The 24,760-nt window shown below is 43.1% G+C and overlaps 2 protein-coding genes and 1 long non-coding RNA gene across 3 annotated transcripts; 1 reads left to right on the top strand and 2 right to left on the bottom strand.

Annotated features, from left to right (window-relative positions):
* Positions 1-3,046: 3,046 nt before the first annotated feature.
* On the bottom strand, positions 3,047-3,528 carry LOC114838815. The gene is made up of 2 exons (XR_004575635.1): positions 3,305-3,528; positions 3,047-3,227 (listed from the first exon to the last, which is right to left on the bottom strand). It is a non-coding gene; the product is annotated as an uncharacterized LOC114838815 (long non-coding RNA).
* A 5,559-nt stretch (positions 3,529-9,087) lies between these two features.
* itm2cb (integral membrane protein 2Cb) lies at positions 9,088-15,681 on the bottom strand. Its single transcript, XM_010884050.3, has 6 exons — positions 15,464-15,681; positions 13,253-13,390; positions 12,207-12,395; positions 11,824-11,934; positions 11,553-11,706; positions 9,088-10,522 (listed from the first exon to the last, which is right to left on the bottom strand). Exons 1-6 carry the CDS (start codon positions 15,560-15,562, stop codon positions 10,431-10,433), a joined length of 783 nt encoding a protein of 260 aa, XP_010882352.1. The 5' UTR covers positions 15,563-15,681; the 3' UTR covers positions 9,088-10,430.
* A 4,955-nt stretch (positions 15,682-20,636) lies between these two features.
* On the top strand, positions 20,637-22,479 carry hes6 (hes family bHLH transcription factor 6). The gene is made up of 4 exons (XM_010884040.3): positions 20,637-20,940; positions 21,028-21,114; positions 21,228-21,309; positions 21,404-22,479. The coding sequence occupies exons 1-4, from the start codon at positions 20,863-20,865 to the stop codon at positions 21,868-21,870; spliced, it is 714 nt and encodes a 237-aa protein (XP_010882342.1). The 5' UTR covers positions 20,637-20,862; the 3' UTR covers positions 21,871-22,479.
* Positions 22,480-24,760: the final 2,281 nt, after the last annotated feature.

The following is a 24,760-nucleotide window of genomic DNA, read 5'->3' as shown; positions in this document are numbered from 1 at the left end:
GCAACGGTCCAGTTCTTTTTCTCCTTCGCCCAGGTAAGATGCTTCTGACGTTGTCTCTTGTTCAGGAGTGGCTTGACATTTCCTGGACACATCTGTGCATGGTGGCTCTTGATGCACTGACTCTAGCCTCAGTCCATTCCTTGTGGAACTCACCCAAGTTCTTGAATAGGCTTTGCTTGAAAATCCTCCCCAGACTGCGGTAATCCCAGTTGCTTGTGCACCTTTTCCTACCGTACTTTTCCCTTCCAGTCAACTTACCATGAATATGCTTTGATACAGCACTTTCAGCAATGACCTTCTATGGCTTTACCCTCCTCGTGGATGGTGTCAATGAGTGTCTTCTGGATAACTGTCAAGTCAGCAGTCTTCCCCATGATTGTGGTTGTGTGTACTGAAGGCTCAGGGAGTTAATTAGCTGATTAGAGCTCTTGTCAGGTCAACATTTCTGTATTGTATTTTAAACAAAAAAGGCTTGAAATGTTTTACTTTATGTAATGAATCTACAATATATGATTTGAATTACCATACTGGCCTAAGGGGCCTGGAGGTGGAAGGCCACCCTGTTCCGGTCTGGTGGCACCACCTGTGGGTGGCCTGAGGAAGCACCAGCAGCTTAACGGCGAACACCTGCTACTCCCTGCAGCAGGGGTGTCAAACCGGTTCCACAGAGGGCTGAGTGTCTGCAGGTTTTTGGTTTTTCCTATAAATTGGTTCCCAGTTCAGACCTACACAACCAGGTGAGGGTAGAAACTAACCAATTAGTGACCTAATTAATCAATCAAGTACAAGGAGAGAGCAAAAACCTGCAGACACTCGGCCCTCCGTGGAACCGGTTTGACACCTCTGCCCCAACAGAGAGGGACGATACAAAAGGAATCACTCCAGAGAAGGTGAGGAGATCGCCCTAACCTACAGCCTGATTCTTCTGTAGTTGTTATATTATTTGATGTTTGAACGGGTGTGAAGCTACTTTAGTTTCAATAAGGACAAACAAAAGTATTAGTATTGCAAACAAGATAATTGATATTGAAAGCAAAACATAAAACAAAAGGTATTGTGATCAAAAAAATATACAGCAAAACAATATTGACATGAAAACCAAATTGATTGAAAATGAATGCAAATAAATACTTTGTTTTAGGATTAATTAGTTGATATGTGATTCATCACCCTCCGTAAGTATGGACTAGGGATGTCGCTAAAATATTAATTAATTACCCTCCCCAATAAATCAATATATCAGTGATTTCTTTTTTCGTCAATCTTTCCATCACATATAAACTTATTACACATTGTATAGAAATTGTATAGAATCGTGTTCATTTGGCAGAATGTTCGGTTGAGTTTGATGCTTTGAACGTTACTCGCTCATCTGAAGCCAGCTGTCTTCTGTAAAAAGTAGCTAACGTTTCTATTGGTCGAAGTAAATCCTCTCAAATTCAAAATGTAAATGCATTGGAAAGCAGCGGTAATCAATATAACCTTTCAGTTAGCTCACCGCCATTTTTTATAGGAATGTATGGAGGTGAAAAAAAGTTCACCTTCGTGAACAAGTTGCAGTTCGTGAAATTCGACTTGCGTGACAGACCAGAGGTCGTGTAATATCAAAGTGATCCGTTTTTTTTTCTTCACCGGTAGGCAAGAAAGCTAGCTACACATTTCTAGTAGACACTTTGATCAGAGAAGATTAAGTCATTTATAATACAAATAAAAATAAATTATAACGTAATTCAACTAAATAATAAGGTGGCCAATAATTGGGCACGTTGGCCGATTATAGGGGGTCCCAATAATTACATGCTAGCTCACATTTGTATGTCACTAATAACCATCAGGAACACAGTTGCAAAACTGCGTATTTCACAGATTCATGTTTGTTTGTGTTTGAAGTTAACGTAAGGCAACGTATTATTTTGAGAGAAAGGGCGATCCGGTTGTTAAATGTTTCTTTTTTTAATTGTGATAACAATTTGAATGGGCTAATGACTTAATCGGTTTTTGAAAGGATTCAGAATGATTCAGATAATTCTCGCTTAGAAACTGAATATACTGTATGTCCATGTTAATTTACTGAACTATAGTTGACTAAAGTATTTTGGCTACAAAGTACAGCCGTTTTTGTGACTTTTTTTGTTGGATTGATGAAGACAGAGTGGACTTTAATTTCTATATTTAGAATGTAAGTTATATTAGATCAGTGTCTAACACAAACTATGAGACAGGTATACTTTTAGCAAACCCTGACAAAAATAACCTTATTGTGATAGATTTTACACCCGTTGTTAACTCTAAAGATACATGAGGAAAATATGTTTTGGGGAATATACCCAGACCCTAGAAAACGAGGTTTAGCCCCCCCATCCATGATTTTCTAGTGACGTTCCTGACTGTGGACTAGTTTTGAAGGACAGCAAATTGTAATTTTTTCCTGAGTTATGACACGTAGTTGAACTATTCTATGTGACTACAAATTGCATCATACTGTTCATGTGAGCAGTGAAAGAGTAATAGTTTTACATTGACACTCTGTTTTAAGTTTCCACTCATTCTAACCTTTTAAAATAATTTGTTTTGTTTTATCACATGGCTCTAGCTCCATAGTTCTGGAAAAACTCAGGAACAGGAGCAACTTTTCCAATATTGTTATTCATAGTATATTTGTAACTGTACCTATGAGGAAGAGGAGGGTGGAAAGATCAATTAGACACTCCCCTTTTGTTACAATCCTCTAGTAACAAGTTCAATAAGGTTTGCTGCAAATATAGTTACTCTGCAGATTTCTATGCTATTATGGTGTTTTGTTTTTTATAATTAGATTACTTATATTTGTTTTTGTTGTCTTTTTGTTATTCTTAAAATATATTTATTATACTACAATTTGCATTTATTTAATGTTGAGTATTGAGTAAATGTGAATATATTTATATTTCATTCCACTTTCTTTGAAATAATAATTTAAAAAAGTAAAAAATAATCATGGTCGCACCGAATTACTTTCTTCTGTCAGGGCCTAGGCGGAACCCAAAAGCAGACAAGGACAAGTAGAGATCGTGAAGAGTGATTTATTAGAGAGAGTTAATGGAGAATGGACAGAGTGCACGCAGGGGAGATGGAGTGAAGGTGATTCCAGGAGTCCAGGTAGTCAGGAATGAGAAGGTGGGTCAGGATGCAGCAGATGAACCGGTCGTCGAGGCAGAGTCCAGGCAGGTGAATGGAGATGCGGAATCCTGTGACAGGGAGAGTCAGAATATGAAACAAACAGGTAAGTGGGACCAGGCAGGACTTCTTACTGAGCAGGACGTACGAGATACGACTAACGATCCGGCGGGAACGAGACGTCAAAGCACCGCTTAAATGCTGCCGGTGAGTGGTGGAATAGGGAACAAGTGCGTGATCATCAAGGGGAATCAGCTGGCACCGGCAACACCACGGAGTAGACGCCACGCCCCCTAATAGGTTGCCAGGACGACCATAACAGAGGCACAGACAGAAAGGGGAACAGGTATCCACACACAATATCACAGGGGAGGGATCGTGACAGCACCCCCCCGCCGACGGACGCCCCCAGGCGGACCACCTGGAGCGCCGGGATGGCGACAGAAGAAGTCGCGAAGCAGAGCAGGATCCAGGACAAGGCGTCGGGGGATCCAGCACCGCTCCTCGGGACCGTAACCCTCCCAGTCGACAAGAAACTGGAAGCCACGCCCTCTACGCCGGGAGGCCATGATCCGGCGCACAGTGTAGGCCGGAGTCCCGTCGACGACCCGAGGAGGGGGCGGGCGAGGAGGAGGAGGAAGAAGGGGGCTGAGGAAGACAGGTTTGACACAGGAGACTTGGAACGCCGGATGGACACGGAGGAACCGGGGCAGCTTCAACCGGACCACCACAGGGTTGATTACCTTGTCAATGACAAACGGTCCGATGAACTTAGGGGACAGTTTTCTCGACTCGGCCCGTAGCGGCAGGTTCTTCGTGGCCAACCACACTTTGTCCCCAACGGCGTAGGTCGGGGCAGAAGTGCGGCGGCGGTTGGCCTGGCGCTGGTATTGGCCAGAGGCACGAAGCAGGGCGGCTCGGGCGCGGTGCCAGGTCCGGTGGCAACGGCGGATGTGTGCCTGGACGGAGGGTACAGACAGGTCCTTCTCCTGGGACACGTCCCTGACAAGGAGATCAGCCGTCTCCTTGGCAGAGGGGAGCTTAGGCAGAGGAAGGAAATGTGAAAATTTACTGAAACGATCCACCACTGTCAGGATGACCATGTTCCCATCAGAAGGGGGCAGACCGGTGATGAAATCCAAAGCCAGGTGGGACCAGGGCCGACGTGGAACGGGCAAGGGACGCAGGAGACCTGCGCTGGGTTGAGTGGTACCTTTGTTCTGGGAACAGACGGGGCAGGCTTACACATAGGTCTTGGTGTCCTTACCCATGGCAGGCCACCAGAACCGCCTCCTGAGGAAAGCCATGGTACGAGCTGTGCCGGGATGGCACGTGAGAGCGGAGGCGTGTGCCCATTGTAGCACCGCTGGTTGCAGGGCATCTGGAACAAAAAGGCGGCCGGGTGGCCCGTTACCTGGGCCTGGGTCAGACCGAAGGGCAGCCTTGACGTCCTCCTCGACTCTCCACAACACTGCGCCGACGACGCATGTCCTAGGCACGATGGTGTCCGGTGGAGTTTCTGTATCGGGCCCCTTAAGGAACGCACGTGACAACGCATCAGGCTTGGCATTGCGGGAACCCGGTCTGTAGGGGAGAGAGAAGTTAAATCGCCCAAAAAACAGAGCCCACCTGGCTTGTCGGGGATTGAGACGCTTGGCAGTCCTGATGTATTCCAGGTTCTTGTGGTCTGTCCATACCACAAAAGGCAGCTCCGCTCCCTCCAGCCAGTGCCGCCACTCCTCCAAGGCAATCTTGACTGCGAGGAATTCCCGGTTACCGACGTCATAATTGGCCTCGGCGGGGGACTAACGGCGTGAGAGGAAGACGCAAGGATGCAGCTTGGCATCCTCTGCAGACCGTTGGGACAGGACCGCTCCTACACCCACGTCCGACGCGTCCACCTCCACCACAAACTGCAGGGACGGATCCGGCTGGGAGAGAATGGGAGCGGACGTGAACCGCCTCTTGAGGTCCTGGAACGCCCCCTCCGCCTCGGGGGTCCACGTGAATGTTCTGGCACTGGAGGTGAGAGCGGTTAACGGAGAAGCAACACTACTGAAATCACGGAGAAAACGCCTATAGAAATTGGCGAACCCCAGGAACCTCTGCAGCTGTTTCCTGGTGTCTGGTCTCGCCCATTCAAGCACCGCACTGACCTTTTTTGGGTCCATTCTCACCTGCCCCTTGGCGATTACGTAGCCCAGAAAGGAGACTGTGTTGGTGTGGAACTCGCATTTCTCCGCCTTGCAGTATAACCTGTTCTCCAGCAATCGGCGGAGGACCTGTCGGACGTGCTGTACGTGTTCGGCCTGTGTCTTGGAAAAGATCAGGATGTCATCAAGATAAACAAACACGAAGCGACCGATCATGTCCCGAAGTACGTCATTAACCAGGCATTGGAAGACAGCGGGGGCGTTGGTGAGCCCGAACGGCATTACCAAATACTCAAAGTGGCCAAGGGGGGTGTTGAATCCCGTCAGCCATTCGTCACCCTCTCTTACCCTCACCAGGTGATAGGCGTTGCGGAGATCGAGCTTAGTGAACACGGCAGAACCCTGGAGTGCGTCGAAGGCTGTGTCCATGAGGGGCAGGGGGTATTTATTCCTCACCGTGATGTTGTTTAAGCCGCGATAATCTATACAGGGCCGGAGTGATCCATCCTTCTTGCCCACAAAGAAGAAACCGGCACCCAGGGGAGAGGAAGAAGGACGGATGATCCCAGCAGCCAGGGAGTCCTTGATGTACGTTTCCATAGCCTGGCGTTCTAGTTTGGAAAGGCTGTAGAGCCGTCCACTGGGATAGGTGACGCCTGGCAACAGCTCGATCGCGCAGTCGTAGGGCCTATGAGGAGGCAGGGAGAGCGCTCGTTGCTTGCTGAACACCTCCCCTAAGTCATGGTAATCGGAAGGAACGAGGGACAGGTCGGGAGGTGGCGTGGTGTTCCCCTGTCCGCGTGCACATGGGGGACAGGCGGACTGCAGACAACGGGCATAACACGGTGCACTCCAGGTTGTGATCTGGCCCGTCCCCCAGTCAATGGTGGGACTGTGCCTGACCAGCCAGGTGTGGCCCAAAACCAAAGGAATACGGGGTGAGTCGATGACGAACAAACTGATCTCCTCTGAATGATTACCTGACAGTAGCAGACGAACAGGGCAGGTCCGGTGGGTGACGCGCGCTAGCAACCTGCCGTCCAGAGTGGTTGCTTCTATGGCCTCCTGCAATGGTATAGTGGATATACCCAGCTGCTCCACTAGCGCAGCGTCTAGAAAGCTGTCATCTGCACCGGAATCGATAAGCGCTTGGCACTGGACGGACTGACCTAACACAGTGAGAGTGGCATGCAATTGAGGGCGGGGACAGAAACGAGGGAGGTCAGTGGTTGTTGGGGGGCTCGCTGGTCTCCTCCCCACGGCTAGCGAGCCCTCCGGTTTGCCGAACGCTGGGGACAGGCGGCAAGGTAGTGACCTGGACGACCACAATAGAGGCAGCTGTTGCTGTCCCTCCTTCGACGTTGTTCCTCCTCGTCTAGGTGGTACCGCCCGACTTGCATGGGTTCTGGGTCAGACAGTTGCGTCACCCCGTTAGCGCCTCGAGTGAACGACTGGTCGGGTTGTTCTACCCCTCCTACAGGGAACAGAGTACGTGTTGTCGACTGGGCAGAATGGGCACCCCGCCATCTCTCTCTCCTGCGCTCTCGACCCCGGTTGTCCACTCGAATGGCGAGGGATATGGTCTCGTCCAGACCTGTGGGCTCAGGGTAAGAAATCAGGTCATCCTTAAGTTGTTCGCACAGCCCGTTAAGAAAAACAGCTTGCAGCGATTCCTCATTCCAGCCACTCTCCTCCGCCAGGGTCCGGAATTCGATGGCGTATGCTGCTACGCTGCGTGCGCCTTGGTGTAAAGTGAGCAGTCGTTTAGACGCGTCCTTACCCCGTACCGGATGGTCGAATACCTTCCTCATTTCAGCCGTGAAGGCAGCGTAGGACTGTGTGGTCGGGCTCTGTCGTTCCCAAATAGCGGTGGCCCACTCCAAGGCGTCTCCCCGCAGCAACCCGATCAAGAAGGCGATCCTGGCCTTGTCCGTGGCGTACGTGCGTACCTGTTGTTCAAACACAAGATCACATTGAAGTAGAAAGGAACGGCAGTGTCCCGGGTTCCCATCGTACCTCTCTGGCGCAGGAACCCGTGGTTCTGGATCAGGTAAGGGCGGAGGAGCCGAAACTGCAGGCGCGGGCACTGGAGCAGGGACGGACGGTACGGTCGGAGAACGAAGCTGGTCCTGGATGGCAGAAACGCTGACCGAAAGAGATTGCAGTCCGGACATTATCTCCTGAAGGGCAGTGCTGTGCTGGCCCAGCATAGTGCCCTGGGAGGAGACGGCCTGTCGAACGGCGTCCAAGCCCGCTGGGTTCATGTCTGGCCGGATCGTACTGTCAGGGCCTAGGCGGAACCCAAAAGCAGACAAGGACAAGTAGAGATAGTGAAGAGTGATTTATTAGAGAGAGTTAATGGAGAATGGACAGAGTGCACGCAGGGGAGATGGAGTGAAGGTGATTCCAGGAGTCCAGGTAGTCAGGAATGAGAAGGTGAGTCAGGATGCAGCAGATGAACCGGTCGTCGAGGCAGAGTCCAGGCAGGTGAATGGAGATGCGGAATCCTGTGACGGAGCGGAGAACAGGGAGAGTCAGAATATGAAACAAACAGGTAAGTGGGACCAGGCAGGACTTCTTACTGAGCAGGACGTACGAGATACGACTAACGATCCGGCGGGAACGAGACGTCAAAGCACCGCTAAAATGCTGCCGGTGAGTGGTGGAATAGGGAACAGGTGCGTGATCATCAAGGGGAATCAGCTGGCACCGGCAACACCACGGAGTAGACGCCACGCCCCCTAATAGGTTGCCAGGACGACCATAACAGAGGCACAGACAGAAAGGGGAACAGGTATCCACACACAATATCACAGGGGAGGGATCGTGACATCTTCAGGTGGAAAATGAAACAATGCTGTAAAAAACATTTAGAGTAATAATGTATTTTATGACAAAATCTGAATGAAAATAAATAGCGCTCAAGAGAACATAAAAAGTGCTTATTTTTATGATTATAAATATTACCTTTTTTCAAACCATATTTGTCATTGCCCCTTATAGAACATTGTTTTAGCATAGTCCACTGGACAGCACAACTCTTTTTGCAGTTACTACATAAAGGCTTATATGCAATAGCTTAAGTAGGGGACAACATGTTTAGTGATGCCTTTTTCTTATTATTCATGGCCTTGGAGGTTGTATTATCATGGTGAATGTTATTTGATTCTTAGACTTTATATATTTGTGCATCCTATGCCTGTCTTTTTACAAGAAGGCAAATAGAAATGCTTCCTTAATTTGATAGGAAGTGCTTTCCTTTTAAAAGGTATTTTCTTGGTGTGTTTGACAACAGGGACAGGTGTAACTTAATCCAGTGTCCTAGATTCTTAATATACCAGATGTAGTTATAATTGATGTGAAAAAGATGTTCTTTGATTACTGAGCTGAATTCCAGGCTGTACAAGGTACAGTAATGGTGTATTATGTCATGAATATGGAAAACATTGTAGTGTTGTTACCCATGTATTAATTTGAGTTGAATTCTGTTTCTCTGAAACACATACTGTACTTGCATAGTTTTGTTGTTCTATACTTGTGAGGCCTGGAACAGTTATTCCCTTTCAAAATCATGTTTTCCCTAACATTACCACTTATCCTGACACTAACTTTAACCTTAAACCAACTCTGAACCGTAATTGTAACTGTGATTCTAAAGCTAAATTTTGAGCCATAAATAGCATTTTCTTGAGGACTAGAAACATTTTATATCAGATTTTTACTATTCTTGTCCATATCAAAAAACAGAAACACACACAACAAAATGACAATGCAAAGGTAAATGAGTATAGTTTTATTTATTAATTAGGTAGAAGGACAATCTTTTCAAGATGAATGACTGTACAGCTTGGCAAGTCAGAAGAGAGGGGGAGAAATCATGAAGTGGTATCATACAGTAGGTCTCTTCAAAACTACAACCAGATTGCTCTATATTATACAGATAAAAAAGGTTGAGAAGGTGACAGGCAAGCATAAACGAGAGTCAGGATAGTAGAAATAACACAGCTGGCTACAAGGACTACATTTGCAAAAGAGGCGCATCCCACTACCATGACAGGGAAGAGTTAGGAACGTCGAATCTTAGAATCTTAGTCCAACTCCACATCTTCTAAAGCCTGAATCCCCTATCTGTTTATGCTGTTTTGCTCAATTCTATGTCTTTGTCAAGCCAAACAAAAACAGCAAAACCAGATTGGGGATTCAGGGAACGTCATCTATAAACCTGTGTCAGATATCTCTGTAAATATGCCTAAGTAACACCCTCACGACTCAACATAGCGTTTATTGATAAGAGTTTTGGTTCTGTTGGCCCATCAAATGCTACTCTATACAGTCTAAACCCATGTGAGAGTCAACGAGTGGAAGATACAACAGCGGGAGAAACCATAACCAGATAATTTATCAATCACAAAACAAGTTTAGAGTAAAAAAAAAATCAATGCACATTTGAATATGAAAAACAAGAAAAATCCATATACAGTAAATATTGCTTAGGAATGAAAGTACATATACACAATTTATGATTTATATTACAGTTGAAAAAAACATTGAATATATATATATATATATATATATATATGAGGTATGTTGAGGCATTTCTGGACATCCAAACAAGACAAGACACATTATTAGGTTCACTTTGGTTAAACCCAAAAGACAAACAGAAAAACACGTATGTACAGCGTAAGCAAAATCGTAACAGCCAATTCTCCTTTCTCACTGTTAGACACTCTACAAGGTTACAACAGAGCATAGACAACAAGAGCAAAATACAGAAAGGACAAACATGCCAAACTAGTAAAAACCTAAGACACATCATCTAATTATGCAGGCGTCAGCCTCAGATCAATAAATATAAAATCAAAAAACATGTGCAACAACATGAAATCACAAGCTACAAAAAAGCTACAAAAAAACCCTGAATATAAATCATGAAATAACATGGGAGCAGGTAAGAAATTATTCAGGTTAGGATACAATAAGATACAAAATAAAAAACTATTGGACGAACACATGCTTTCTTTAAAGTGCAATATAAAGCCTACGGGATGCGCGAGGTATGGTTTCAAAGTTGGCTTGGTGGTGTAGGGTCAGAACTCTATCCATCTCCCTCTTTTGGAGTTAGATCCTGTCGCATATCACTGTCTCGACAACAAAGGTGTTCTCGAAGTGACGGATGCTGTGGCAATTCCTTGCCTCACGCTTGTCGATGCCTGGTGGTGGAAGGAAATATTAGAGAATCTGTGTTAGTGTTGCACAATTTACCTATGCAACCTATGCATTTTTTGATACTAAAACACAGTAAAAAACGTGTTTAGTCCAAAAAAAAATTGTGATGTTCTGTAATTCTCAATGTAAACTTTGCTGGACCTAAAGATGTGTCATGTTCCATGGAGCAATAATTATATATGATATCCATGCATCTATGGTGCATTGGGTTTAGGCTATATATAGTGCTTTTGCTGGTTAGAGCTGTACAGCCCAATCAAATTTTTTGAGTTTATAACATATCAACATAACTTTTTCGACACAGAGAAATCCTCTAAAAACTAGACAGCTTTTTTTTAGCTCAGCAACAGCCAAAGGAAATCCCACTGCCTATCTCACTAACTGTTACCGTGACTACCATTTCTAGCATCGACTTGGATCAACGAAATTGCCTGTCCATATAGGGTGCATGTTACGTCGGTGCTTTGGTTCTACAACTGGCCAATCACAATGGCCCAACGAAGAACATCCCTACCACGCATTGCTTCCTACCCAAAGCTGGTTCCTCAATCACTGGACCTGCGTGGTGTTAGAACTGACTCACACGTATTCACGCGGCTCTGACATGTTAATCAAACCAGAGTTTTGTGTGGAGAATTCACCAAAGACGCGTTCTGTGGGAGTCTAGCTCCTGTTAACAGCCCAGGCACATGCGTGATCACAGGCGGACTGAACACCTACAGGAAGCTCCGATACAGATCTGATTATTAGAGACCACCTCCATTTCCTGTGTGATGAAAACCTCTGACACCCAGTGTTTCTTTTGAGCACACAGCGAGCCAGCCCACCCACGGATTCTCTCCTGACTCAGTGACTGCTGTGAAATACGCATCTCCGCTCTTTTCTACTCTGTTACAGCCTAACCAACCATCCAGCACAGATGACCTAGCATCTCCTGTTGACAAGGATATACGTGGGTGTGAGTGAAATGTACAAGTGCAAAAGTGAACAAGTCAGTGTGTGTGTGGTACTTACGTTGGCGGGCGTCACGTCTACGCCTGAGACGGTAGGTGTCTTTGCCGTAGCAGAGCCGGTGAATGAAGGGGCCCAGGGGTCTCATGTTCTTCACCCTGCCCGTCACCACCATCTCCTCTTGAATGATGTAGGTTTGGGGTAAATATGTCCCCTTCTATTGGAAGGGGGAAGAGAGAGACCAACCCACTATATAAAACTGTCCAATATAGGGATAATATCAAGTATCAACATAATGTCAAACTATAGTTTCCGATGACACAACTGCACACACCTTGACATTGACTAGGAGCTCCCACAGGTTCCGTGGTGGCATGACGAGAGTGGTGTTGAGCTCAATCACGTAACACTTGTCCAGTGCAATGTCATGGTATGCAGTCAGACCCTGGAATTACAAGGACACTAAGACATGAGCCACTAACTCTGAGGTATGGAAGCAGATGTAGAAGCACTCTTCAAGTTGCAACCCATAGATTCACATTGTTAAGAAGATCACAAAACGTTTCCATTGCTATATAGACAACATATTGTAATTGATCCGTTTCCTAAAGCATAGTCTGGGCACAAAATAGCAGCCACACTGTTTGAGGATAGGGAAAGAATACAATGACGTATGTATTATATGTATTATATAATGTGTACAATCTCAGCTCTTACCCTATGGAAGTCATGGATAATGTCAGCGGGGTCGCTCCCTCCGAAGTGAGGCACGGGCACGCTGATCTGCTCATAGTTGTCGTCCAGGTAGATGCCCACGTTCTCCTCTAGCTCCTGTCGGCCATGCATGGGGGCATACACAGAGTCCTCATAAAGAACCCTGCAGTGGAACAGACTGTCCTCTGGAATCTAGAACACACAGAAGGAGCCAAGGGGAACACTGTTAGGATGGCCAGGAGAATATTTATGAATATTAATAGTTGCTTCAATCAGAACCAATCTGTTTGAATGCTGAAATGCAGTGTCTGATGTATGATTTAGTACAGTGCTATTCAAATCTGGAGAGTGATTTGAATAGCACTCCAATCAGGGACATATTTAGACTTGGGTAACCAGTTGGTTGAGATTAATGATGAGTAGAACAGAAAACCAACAGGCTCCAGACCTCGTAGGGCAAGAGTTGTATACCCCTGATGTAGTAGAGGTATTTGTGGTAATAGTTGTAGTATAGTGTAGTAAAAATAGTAGTAATATAGTAAAATGCTGTTTGAACTGTTAGGTCATGTAGAAAAAGATGTAGTATTTACTAGTATAAGTAGTAGTTATATGGTTGAGGAAGTAGAACTACAGTAATAATCATATACTATTATAGTGTCTTACCTGTAGTATAAAGAGATAGATATTTATATTAGTAGTAATAGTCTTAGTGATTATATATTTGTTTAAAGTAGCATGATGTATGGAGTACTTCTATAGTTCTACAGTAATATGTTTACAGTAGTGTAGTTTCTTACCTGTGGTATAAAGATGAAAATAATTGTAGTAGAAGTTCAATAGTAATGTCGTATAAAATAGTATAGGGCTGGATTCACAGACTAAGCCTAGCCTAGGATTAAAAATCAAGTTGAATAGAAAACTCCAATGATCTTGTTTTTTTAGTCTTAGACTAGACTTCATATGTGTCTGTGAATAGACGTTCTGTAGTAGACGTTCTGTAGGAATGAACTATAATGTAGTATATTGTATGAAGTAGCATCTTGTCTTACCTGCGGTATAAAGTAGTAACGGTAGACATAAATGGAGGCCAGCACCAGTCCTGACATGAAGACCACCAGGCCAAAGGTGAGACAACACAGCCCATTTAGGTGAGACTTCTTGGGCCTTAGAGGAAGAACCAGCTCCTCCTGAGGGAAGAAACAATAGATAGACACATCAGACCTGCAGGTCAATGTCAGATAAATTGAATAAATAAATAAATACACTCCCAATACCAGTGTGGGTGGTTGTAGCTAAGCATTTAGCTTCACCCAAGAAGGGAAAAAAGGGACTATCATATTAAATTCATTCCAGGAGAAAATATCAGTCGAATCATTACTGAGAGTTAACTTCTCACACATAACCACGCTTTCCTGTGTTACATCCTCCCGAGGCATATCTGCTGACTTAAACTGTGGCGAGACCACACTTTATTGCCAAGTGGTTAGTCCGAAGACACATCTCTGAGGCGTAGGCTGAAGGCTAGAGATGCTGGTGATGCCTCATCCCGCCCCCGGTCTCTCAGCTCTACCATCAATCTGGTCACTATTAGCGATGTGATCGTACCCACACGCGGTTGCTAGGCGCTACGGGAGGATCAAAAAGGGATGAGACAGATTGCGTTGTGTGCCAAGTGACGGCGACGGAGGCTGACACGGCTGTCTGGGAGTTCTATTCTTAGGAGCAGGCTTCCACATGCCTTATTTGTAGCTGTGACAGATTTTCTTCACACAAACATCCAGCGAGAGAGAGATCAGAGTGATTGCGTGGATGAGAAATCTAAAGACAGATTTGGTATTAATAGGCGTTATATGAATTTGGTGTTACGTCTCCGATTATGACGTCCTTCGCAAGTATCCCTTGTTTCCCAACTCCACTACCATTCACCCTGATGTAGGTCTACATCAGATTTAGATTCTAACTTGAAATAGCTTTTCTAATCTGAACATCAAATTAAGGCCTAATCAAAATAGCCTAGAAACTGACATCCATTGGGAATTCAGCCTAGAAACGTAGATCAATTCAAGTTACAGCTTATCAAATGACAGAGAATAGCGTTATCTGCATGATAAATCTTCACCGCAAACTGTCAGAGTTTGATGGTCTACCTGCAAAGCCAGTATGTATTCTGCCACCGGCACACAAACTAGTGCTGTCTCGCATATTGGCAGTGTTGCCAAGGCTATTACTATGTCGGGTGTACTTCTCTGAAGACACAACAAGCATGTCATCAAATAACAGATTATGCAGCCATATAGATTACATTTTGCAGAGGTTTTCTACACATGTCTGGTATGGGCACCCCTTTAGTAGCTCCCAACAAGCTATGTAACCATATGCATTTTCCAATGACTTTCTGCAGTGCGACTTTTCTTTATTTGATTTGAAAGAACAGATGATAACAACTGAATACTTGCTTCCTGCTATCATACCGCACCTGTGATGTTATTTATGAAAAGTGAGTTGCAATTAACTGGAACGGGGAGGATGAAACAAAGAAAGTAGGTCACATTGTACTGTTCAAATGCATTTCACCCTCATTTCAAAAAAATAAATAAATAAAATACCCCTACTCCGCAGTAGCACCAGGATTGGCGGGGAAAAACACCTCGGAATCGGTAGCATAACGATAAGAAATAAATTATTTAATCTCAATTTAGGCTACATTGTAAGAGTGGAACTCATGAGATGTCGAAACAACACTCATTTTCCATACCAATCTATGAGCTGTATTTCATGAAAGCTTTCGATAAATCTGAGCTGAGCAAATTGGTAAGATAACCAGCCATTCGTGGCTACATCTGCAGTGTCCCCAGCAAGTCTAACAAGATGACGTAATGTCAATATCATCCGGCTGTGCAGTCTTGTTTGTTTCGATTTTTACTTAGAAATCGTTTCTAGAGCTTTCATTGCTTGAAATAGTGTAGCGCTGTCAATAATAGTTGCAAAATATAAAGCTGTACCAATTAATTATATCGCAGATTAGACTTTTACTCTGCTTTAAAATTGCTGAAATGTTGAATACATTATATAATTAACGTTATCAGTACAGTCACGTGGACGAATAGTAGATTTAACTATAAAGATATTCCAAAAATAAAACCCTGATCTAAATCTAATTTAATTATGGCATCTGATTAATATTTTTATTTTATTTTCCACAATGCAATGACATGTAATAATTTAATGGAACAAAGACAAAAGATAATGAATGTACTTACTTGTGCATAGGGCATGATTATCTCGTTAGGGGTTTTGTCTCCATCGACCTCCTTCTCTGGTTTCTGCGCCGAGACCGGCTGGAAAGTAATCTTCACCATCTTTGAGTAATGTGTCTATCTTTTTCAGTACTGTGACTTCCTCATTCAGTGCTTTTGGATTATATAGTTGCACTGTTCCCTCGCCCCCGTCGTACGAAGCTCCTCTCTGACCTCAGATAAGCGTAGCTGTGACGAACAACTCTGTGTGGGACTCGAAAAAAACATATTCCTGTTACTTTCAAAATAAGAGTCGATGTCAATTTCACCATGATCAATATTTAGCTTTAGTTAGACTGTTGTTTTTCACCTTAATGCGTTGTTTCAACATTGGATTTGATATTTAAATGGGTATGGCTGAACTATAATAATGTTTGACCTGAAGAATCGTTTTTCACTGGTTAAATAATTTTGTATTTTTTTGGCTAGATTAACACTGTGACTGTTATTTTGAAAGAATACTCCAGATATGGGTCTAACTTCCTCATCTTATTTTTAGCGCTTGCCTGAATTGGAGCTGAACAATGATACTCCAGTGATCTATTTAATGACGTGAAATCGGATATGTGAATAATAGTACAGTACACCAACTGCAATTGGAAATGTGGCTTTGCCTCAGTAGTTTTCTTTTGTTATGTCAGTCATTCAATTAGATGACAATTATGCATGTTAAATTTGAAACTGGTAGTTAATCTGGCAAATCTCAGGAATTTGCCAGTGTAATAATCATGTGCTAAAACTCTTTGGACCTGCATATTATTATTGATTATATTAGTAATTTTCACTCAGATAGCATTAGCATGACATAGTTATGGAAAATATGTAGATTTATCTCTAAAACATTAGTGTATTTGGTGCCCCATGATAAATCAGGAATTGCAGTAGAATAAAGTTGTCACAAAATTGCAAAGCTCCTATGTGTGTCATTGAAAAATATTTACAAGTTCAGTACTTAAAACTGCAATAATTGTTCCATACATCTGACACTAACACTCTGGACATACAGTATGGTATTTAGAGCAACTTTTCCACAGTTTGGAAAAGGTCCCTTAAAACAGGCAGACTTAAAACAGTGAACACTTGTTTTTTATTTTATTTGTCCAGGTAATTCATTTGAAAACCAATTTTTCTTTTCAATGAAAACCTGGCCAATGGTAACAACCATTCATCTTAGTTGCTCCCAGGTCGTTGCTGTAAATAGAAGTGTGTTAACATACCTGGTAATATATATATATATATATATATATATATATATATATATATATATATATATATATATATATATATATATACACTGAACAATATTATAAACGCAACACTTATGATGAGCTGAACTCAAAGATCTAAGACTTTCTCTAAGTACACAAATGGCCTATTTCTCTCAAATATTGTTCAAAATGTTGTGCCTTAGGCGGCCACAATAAAAGGCCACTCTGTGCAGTTCCATCACACAGCAATTGGCATGCTGACTGCAGGAATGTCCACCAGAGCTGTAGCCTGTGAATTTAATGTTCATTTCTCTACCAAAGCTGTTTCAGATAATTTGGCAGTACATCTAACCGGCCTCACAACCGCAGACCACGTGTAATAACACCAGCCCAGGACCTCCACATCCAGCATCCTCAACTCCAATTTCGTCTGAGACCAGCCACCCAGACACCTGCTGCAACAATCGGTTTACTTGACCAAAGAATTTCTGCACAAACTGTCAGAAACGTCTCAGGGAAGCTCATCTGCATGCTCGACGTCCTCATCGGGGTCTTGACCTGACTGCAGTTTGTTGTCGTAACCGACTTGAGTGGGCAAACGCTCACATTTGGTGGCGTCTGCTACGTTGGAGAGGTGTTCTCTTCACAGATTTTTCACTGTACAGGGCAGATGGCAGACAGCGTGTAGGGCGTTGTGTGGGTGAGCGGTTTGCTGATGTCAACATTGTGGATCGAGTGGCCCATGGTGGCGGTGGGGTTATGGTATGGGCAGGCGTGTGTTATGGACAACGAACACAGGTGCATTTTATTGATGGCATTTTGAAACCACAGAGATGAGAGATGAGATGAGGGTGAGATCCTGAGGCCCACTTTTGTGCCATTCATCCACGACCATCACCTCATGTTCCAGCATGATAATGCACAGCCCCAAGTTGCAAGGATCTGTACACAATTCCTGGAAGCTGAAAACATCCCAGTTTTTGCATGGCCAGCATACTCAACGGACATGTCACCCATTGAGCATGTTTTGGATGCTCTGGATCGACATATACGACAGCGTGTTCCAGGTCCTGCCAATATCCAGCAACTTCGTAAAGCCATTGAAGAGGAGTGGACCAACATTCCACAGGACACAATCAACAACCTGATCAACTCCATGTAAAGGAGATGTGTTGCACTGTGTGAGGCAAATGGTGGTCACACCAGATACTGACTGGTTTCCGGTGAAACTGCACATTGTAGTGTGGCCTTTTATTGTGGCCAGCCTAAGGCACACTTGTGCAATAATCATGCTGTCTTATCTGCATCTTGATATGGCACACCTGTTAGGTGGATGGATTATCTCTGCAAAGGAGAGGTGCTCACTAACACAGATTTAGACAGATTTGTGAATAATATTTGAGAGAAATAGGCCTTGTGTGTACATAGAGAACGTCTTAGATCTTTGAGTTCAGCTCATGATAAATGGGGGCAAAAACAAAAGTGTTGCATTTATTATGTTGTCCCATATTGATCGGATAGCATCTTGCAGTTGATGGAGATTTGTGGGATGCACATCCAGGGCACGAAGCTCTCGTTCCACCACATCCCAAAGATGCTCTATTGGGTTGAGATCTGGTGACTGTGGGGGCCATTTTAGTACAGTGAACTTATTGTCATGTTCAAGAAAGCAATTTGAAATGATTTGAGCTTTGTGACATGGTGCATTATCCTGCTGGAAGTAGCCATCAGAGGATGGGTACATGGTGGTCATAAAGGGATGGACATGGTCAGAAACAATGCTCAGGTAGGCCGTGGCATTTAAACAATGCCCAATTGGCACTAAGGGGCCTAAAGTGTGCCAAGAAAACATCCCCCACACCATTACACCACCACCACCAGCCTGCACAGTGGTAACAAGGCATGATGGATCCATGTTCTCATTCTGTTTAGGGTTTACAAAGAATGGTGTGAAAAGGGAAAAACATCCAGTATGCGGCAGTCCTGTGGGCGAAAATGCCTTGTTGACGCTAGAGGTCAGAGGAGAATGGGCCGACTGATTCAAGCTGATAGAAGAGCAACTTTGACTGAAATAACCACTCGTTACAACCGAGGTATGCAGCAAAGCATTTGTGAAGCCACAACACGCACAACCTTGAGGCGGATGGGCTACAACAGCAGAAGACCCCACCGGGTACCACTCATCTCCACTACAAATCGGAAAAAGAGGCTACAATTTACACGAGCTCACCAAAATTGGACAGTTGAAGACTGGAAGAATGTTGCCTGGTCTGATGAGTCTCGATTTCTGTTGAGACATTCAGATGGTAGAGTCAGAATTTGGCGTAAACAGAATGAGAACATGGATCCATCATGCCTTGTTACCACTGTGCAGGCTGGTGGTGGTGGTGTAATGGTGTGGGGGATGTTTTCTTGGCACACTTTAGGCCCCTTAGTGCCAATTGGGCATCGTTTAAATGCCACGGCCTACCTGAGCATTGTTTCTGACCATGTCCATCCCTTTATGACCACCATGTACCCATCCTCTGATGGCTACTTCCAGCAGGATAATGCACCATGTCACAAAGCTCAAATCATTTCAAATTGCTTTCTTGAACATGACAATAAGTTCACTGTACTAAAATGGCCCCCACAGTCACCAGATCTCAACCCAATAGAGCATCTTTGGGATGTGGTGGAACGAGAGCTTCGTGCCCTGGATGTGCATCCCACAAATCTCCATCAACTACTAGATGCTATCCGATCAATATGGGACAACATAATAAATGCAACACTTTTGTTTTTGCCCCCATTTATCATGAGCTGAACTCAAAGATCTAAGACTTTGTGTGTAGGCTTACGTAATAACAAATGCATGGCCCATATACAATGGATAACCAAAAACACCTTGATTGAGCTCACAGGAGCACCCTTGACAGTGTTGGCAACAATTTTATTAATGAGGGTGAGTTGTTTAATGTAGTAATCTGAAAATGTTTGTGTTGTTTTGAACTTTCCACTTAGTCATTGTCATACACAGCATCTACATATTTGTATTGTTTGTTTGTCCTGCCACCCGACCAAAACAGTGGAGAAGTGGTTGTCTCCAGCATCGCTTCAACGCCCTAAGATATTATAGAAACTGAACAATTATTCTCTTTTGCACCTATGTCTTAAAAAAATCCTAAATGGGTCAGGGGTTGTGTAAAGAGAGGGCACTACACATAATGTCATATTTCTAGGTCAGATTAGTTACAATGTTCACTTTGCAAAGTTAGCATTTCCACTCTTATAACCCTACCATCTGGTAAATCAGTCCTTGGTTAATGTTGGCCGGTTGGCCCTTTAGTTGGTGCATGCACAAGACTGCCAATTTTACAAATTTAGTAGGGCTGTTGCACATTTTCCAAATCAAATGAGGCATAATGTATCAATGTAATTGTCTTAGATTAGTTTAAAATTGTCCTAAAGGTTGGACAACACGTGCATTAGGTGCAGTTACAGGCTTACTTAAATTCAACTACATAAAAGAGGCAAATTACTCTACGTGAGAATAGTCTCTGAATGTTGCAAAACAAATCTGTTATTGTTTAAGTGTTGAAAGGTAATAATAATTATTACAATATCAAAACTTTACTGTGCACATTTGAAATAATCCTTTAGATGTATTGTGGATAGGCTATTTTTTTGTATTTCCTAATTTAATTAATTTTAATTAAATCTTTCTATCTTTAAAACATATTGCCTCAAAATCACTGGGCTATAATGGTGGGTAAGAAAATTCAATAGCATTTCGGGCCGGGACAGTAATTGAAAAATATTATTCCTGCGGTCTAGTCAAGTCCAGTATTCTGGACAGCAACTTCCATGGTGCATAGAGAACAAAAGGCTGGACTAGCGATTGGCTGATTCGCATTACGCTCAACAACCTCCTGCTTGCGCAGTCAGACGCTCTATTCACATGTAAATGAGGCGTTATAAATACCTAAGCTACTACTGGCATTGTGGTTGCGCTTGAGGCTGCATAACAAATGTAGTGCCCGTCTGCGCAAAAGTACAGCTCGGCTTTGTTTGTGACTAGGGCTGGCGGCCATCTGTCCCATTCACGGAGTCTAACGGACGTGTAGATTTATCAGCCCTGAATTCCTGGCAGTGTCTGGGTTAAACTTCTACAACATGGCCCCCACTCGCAGTAACAAAAACGGAATGAGTAGAGACGAGGTTGAATACAATGGAATTAAAGTGGACAGAAAGGTAGGGTGAAATGTAGCAAAATGTTGTTTACTGAGTGTCCTTTGTTGCAAAATACAATTTTAATGTGCCGTCAATTGTTTATTCCAGACCAGAAAACCATTGGTTGAAAAACAGAGACGGGCTCGCATCAATGAAAGTTTGCAAGAACTCAGAGTTCTTCTTACGAACACTGATGTAAGTTATGTAGAACTTTTAAAAAAACGTATCAGATTTCCATATATTTATGTAGCCTTTTCACGCTATATAGTAAAGCAGGCGTTCACATTTTATCAATGTGTAATTTACAGTTACAGTCCAAGACGGAGAACGCCGAAGTGCTGGAAATGACTGTCAAGCGAGTGGAGTGTATACTTCAAAGCAGAGCACAAGGTAAAATAGGTTTACATTTTTACAGTAGTAATGTAATATTGTGTGTAGGCTTATATTGTGTCTCCTAAATGTATCTCCATGTCTGCTTTGTCAGAGGTGGACACTGTGAACCGAGAGGCAAGTGAACGATTCGCTGCGGGCTACATCCAATGCATGCATGAAGTGCACACCTTTGTGTCCAGCTGCCCGGGAATCGACGCAACCATTGCGGCAGACCTCTTGAACCACCTCCTTGAATGTATGCCCTTGAACGACGAGGACAGACTCCAGGTGATGCTCCAGGATATCATGATGGACACGGACAGCTCCACTAACAATAGCACTTGGCCCAATACTGATGGCATATGTGCAGTATTTGGTTTCCCAGGGGAACGGAGCATCTCTTGTGGCAGTTCATCAGCCCTCTCCCCTGCCCCCTCTACCACCTCCAGCGATGACTTGTGCTCTGATCTGGACGATACTGACTCTGAGCAGAGTCACATCTCTGTGGACACTGAGAACCTAGATGTTTTGAACATGCTCACAGTGGCCCATTCCAAGTCCATGTGGAGACCATGGTAGATCCCCAAATTAGACCTGCTGCTCTCATGTAATAAAGGAATAGCCTATAGTTAAGCCTATTGTATATTGGGTTTTATTTTGTGTAGTTGAAGATCAGATTAATTTTAGGCTGCATGCGAAAAGTTGAAGTATTACCATAAGGAATGGGACACTATCGTCAGTGACTACACTTGGCAATGCTGAGTAGGCTAAGATAGCGTAATCAAAAGTATAAGCTCTTTTTTTGTTTCAGAGCCATTCATATAATGCATTTGAACAAATAATGATTCTATTCAAGCGTATTTAATGAGCGAAACATTTGAAATCTTTACTCTGAATGAGTTCATGTTCTCTTGTTGCCAAGGTATAGGTTGTTTATTTACCTTCAGTGAAGGAAGGGTAAATACAGATGTAAATATGTATTTGTTAATTGTAAGTGTGTAGAAAGTACTCACACTTAGTTATGCAGGATCGTGTGTACATTCGTTTGTATGTGTGTAGGTTTAAAAATAAATATAATATGTAACATTGTAATGTTTTAAGTGTTTGCCTGGTCATGTCAGTATCTCATTTTTGAGTTTTTTGTCATACATTGACTTAGTTAATTTCATTAAAAGCATTTTTTCGCCATATTGGACTCAATTTATGCTACAGATCTGAACTGATAGCTTATATGTTTGCCCGCTAAAACTGTCTTTAACCATTAATTCCACAATAATCACATTTCAGCTGTATGTTGGTAGCATTGTTTTCCAGTTATTATTGATATAAGCAAATGTAACTGTAAAGATAGATTATTAAGTTTAATATAAGATTTTAATAGCACAGGTTAATGGGCTAAGTATCAAGTGAGAGGCTTGGGTCCTTGGGCCTTTTTAACAAAGCAGTGTGAATTATGTTGCATGTTCTATATGATGGATATACCATTGTCATTCTGACATTTAATTTCTTGAAATGTGACACGCAAGTGCGACCTGTAGGGTGATAAACTATATGCATGCCACTCAAGGTATTTCAATTCACTACGGTCTTGCTAATTTTTTTCATGAATTCCATGGTAGCTTAAATATATTCAGGTTCATTCCAAGCTCTTTACGTAAATAAAACTAAAGGAATTTGCATAGCTTTTACTTGATCATGGAACATCTGTGCGCGAAAATCCGAAATTATGTCTCTTATGCATTCCCTTTGAAAATGTATACTGTGCTAACTTTCTTTCCTTTCGTAGTTACCATTCTTAATTCCCAAATTAATAACACCATTCAATATATCTACTTAATAATGTTGAGATATTGTTAACAACTAAAACAGTATATTTAAATATCCTTTAAAATAACTTAAACTACATTTTGCTGCGCAATTAACGCATAAAACAGTTTAGGGGATTCATGTTTATCATTAAACGCCACCGGCTGAAAACCCAGTGACTGCGAGTTCGAATCACGAGAGAGGCACGATTTATCTTTTTTCTAACGTTAACCAAACCGAAGTGTTACCTAAACTAAACAGCTTTCTAACTTTACCACTACTCAATATTAAACATTAACCGTTGTAGCGCAGCGCTTCCCTGTAGCATGCATTTATGCGCGTTGGTTAAGCACGCAATAGCCGTAGTTATGGCAGTTATGGCAGGCCAGCACGTAGGCAACCTTCTAGAGGGATGATATTGAGGAGGGTTAAAAACGCTACCTCTAACTCATGATATCCGCACCAACAGGTATAGATCAGTTACAATTGACAGGATAAAAACTGAACCGCTGTAACGGAATGTTTTCACTGTTCTTTTCATTGCGTTTCCCAGTCTAAGAAACCACAACTGTTCATTTAATGCACAGAACAAATTCAGCAACAGTAAAATTATATATTGCGCGACAGTCCTAGACAATCTGACAAAGACCTTAACATTGTTACTCCCAACAACGCACCACAGACACCCACTTTGAATATTAAAAGCGTCTTTCATCGGCTGGGGGGACTGCCTAGTGAAGTTGCTCTGATGTCTGCCACTTCTAACACGTAACACACTATTGTCCCCACCAACATTTCCTGTTATCTAAGAAAGCAAAACCTTATAATCCACTAAAGGATTCACCATTATCCAATAAATGTGATTATTTCTGTAATTGAACAAATCATCATGTATTCATGTAAAATGGACTGCAAGAGTGTTAAGGGAAGATGGGCTATAATCTATAATCTATAATCCAACAACCAAATACTCAACATTCTGTTATCATACCAACGGCTACAAGAGTAGCCTAGGTCGCCTAATAAAAGTCCACTACTGAATAACTTCATAGTAACGTCTAGGAGGCTTATAACGATTGAATAAATGTTAGGCTTTATCAATGATATACCTGAAATCCACATTGAGAGACATTCACAGACTGTTGTCAGTTTGTGATGGATTCGACACCGGATTAGCGGAACCCCAGAAGTGGCCATCACCGCAGGAGGGCAGCTGTCCATATTCACACCTTATCCTCAAATTGGCTGAAGTGCGAACCGTGAGGCATTTGAAAGACCGTGGTGGCTTTGATCCAAGCTGCTAAAAGCCGTGGGAGAATATACCCCACCGTCTGTCTGCCATCCTGTTCGGTTTTAATTTGTGATAACATCTATCATATGGGCTTTAGATTGCCGTGATTTTATTTCACCTTATTTTCTAGAATTGCTGGGCAAATATGATGCAAAAGCTACATTTATTTCCATTTCAATACCACAGGGGATGGTGTCATTACATAAATACTGCTTGATAGAACCATTTTGGCTGATAGGTCTATTTTGAAGCATTGCACTGCCATTCAAATCGAATGGGTATGAAGCGAGCATATGGCCAATCATCCTACCAACGGTCAATTTCTGTAATAGTTTAAGTCATTCACAAAGTAATTATCAGGTCCTCTGTGCA

Source organism: Esox lucius, chromosome 3 (assembly GCF_011004845.1).
Source record: "Esox lucius isolate fEsoLuc1 chromosome 3, fEsoLuc1.pri, whole genome shotgun sequence".
Taxonomy (NCBI): domain Eukaryota; kingdom Metazoa; phylum Chordata; class Actinopteri; order Esociformes; family Esocidae; genus Esox; species Esox lucius.
Note: the sequence above shows the minus strand (reverse complement) of the source record. Positions and strands in the feature narration are given on the sequence as shown.

Bases quoted from the DNA above. Each gene is read 5' to 3' on its own strand.
- itm2cb (XM_010884050.3), bottom strand. From the start codon at position 15,562: ATGGTGAAGATTACTTTCCAGCCGGTCTCGGCGCAGAAACCAGAGAAG. The intron at 13,391-15,463 runs GTAAGTACATTC...TTCTTCCCTCAG, and splicing joins TAATCATGCCCTATGCACAA to GAGGAGCTGGTTCTTCCTCT. The intron at 10,523-11,552 runs GTAAGTACCACA...TTCCACCACCAG, and splicing joins TAGACGTGACGCCCGCCAAC to GCATCGACAAGCGTGAGGCA.
- hes6 (XM_010884040.3), top strand. From the start codon at position 20,863: ATGGCCCCCACTCGCAGTAACAAAAACGGAATGAGTAGAGACGAGGTT. The intron at 21,115-21,227 runs GTAAGTTATGTA...TGTAATTTACAG, and splicing joins TTCTTCTTACGAACACTGAT to TTACAGTCCAAGACGGAGAA. The intron at 21,310-21,403 runs GTAAAATAGGTT...CTGCTTTGTCAG, and splicing joins ACTTCAAAGCAGAGCACAAG to AGGTGGACACTGTGAACCGA.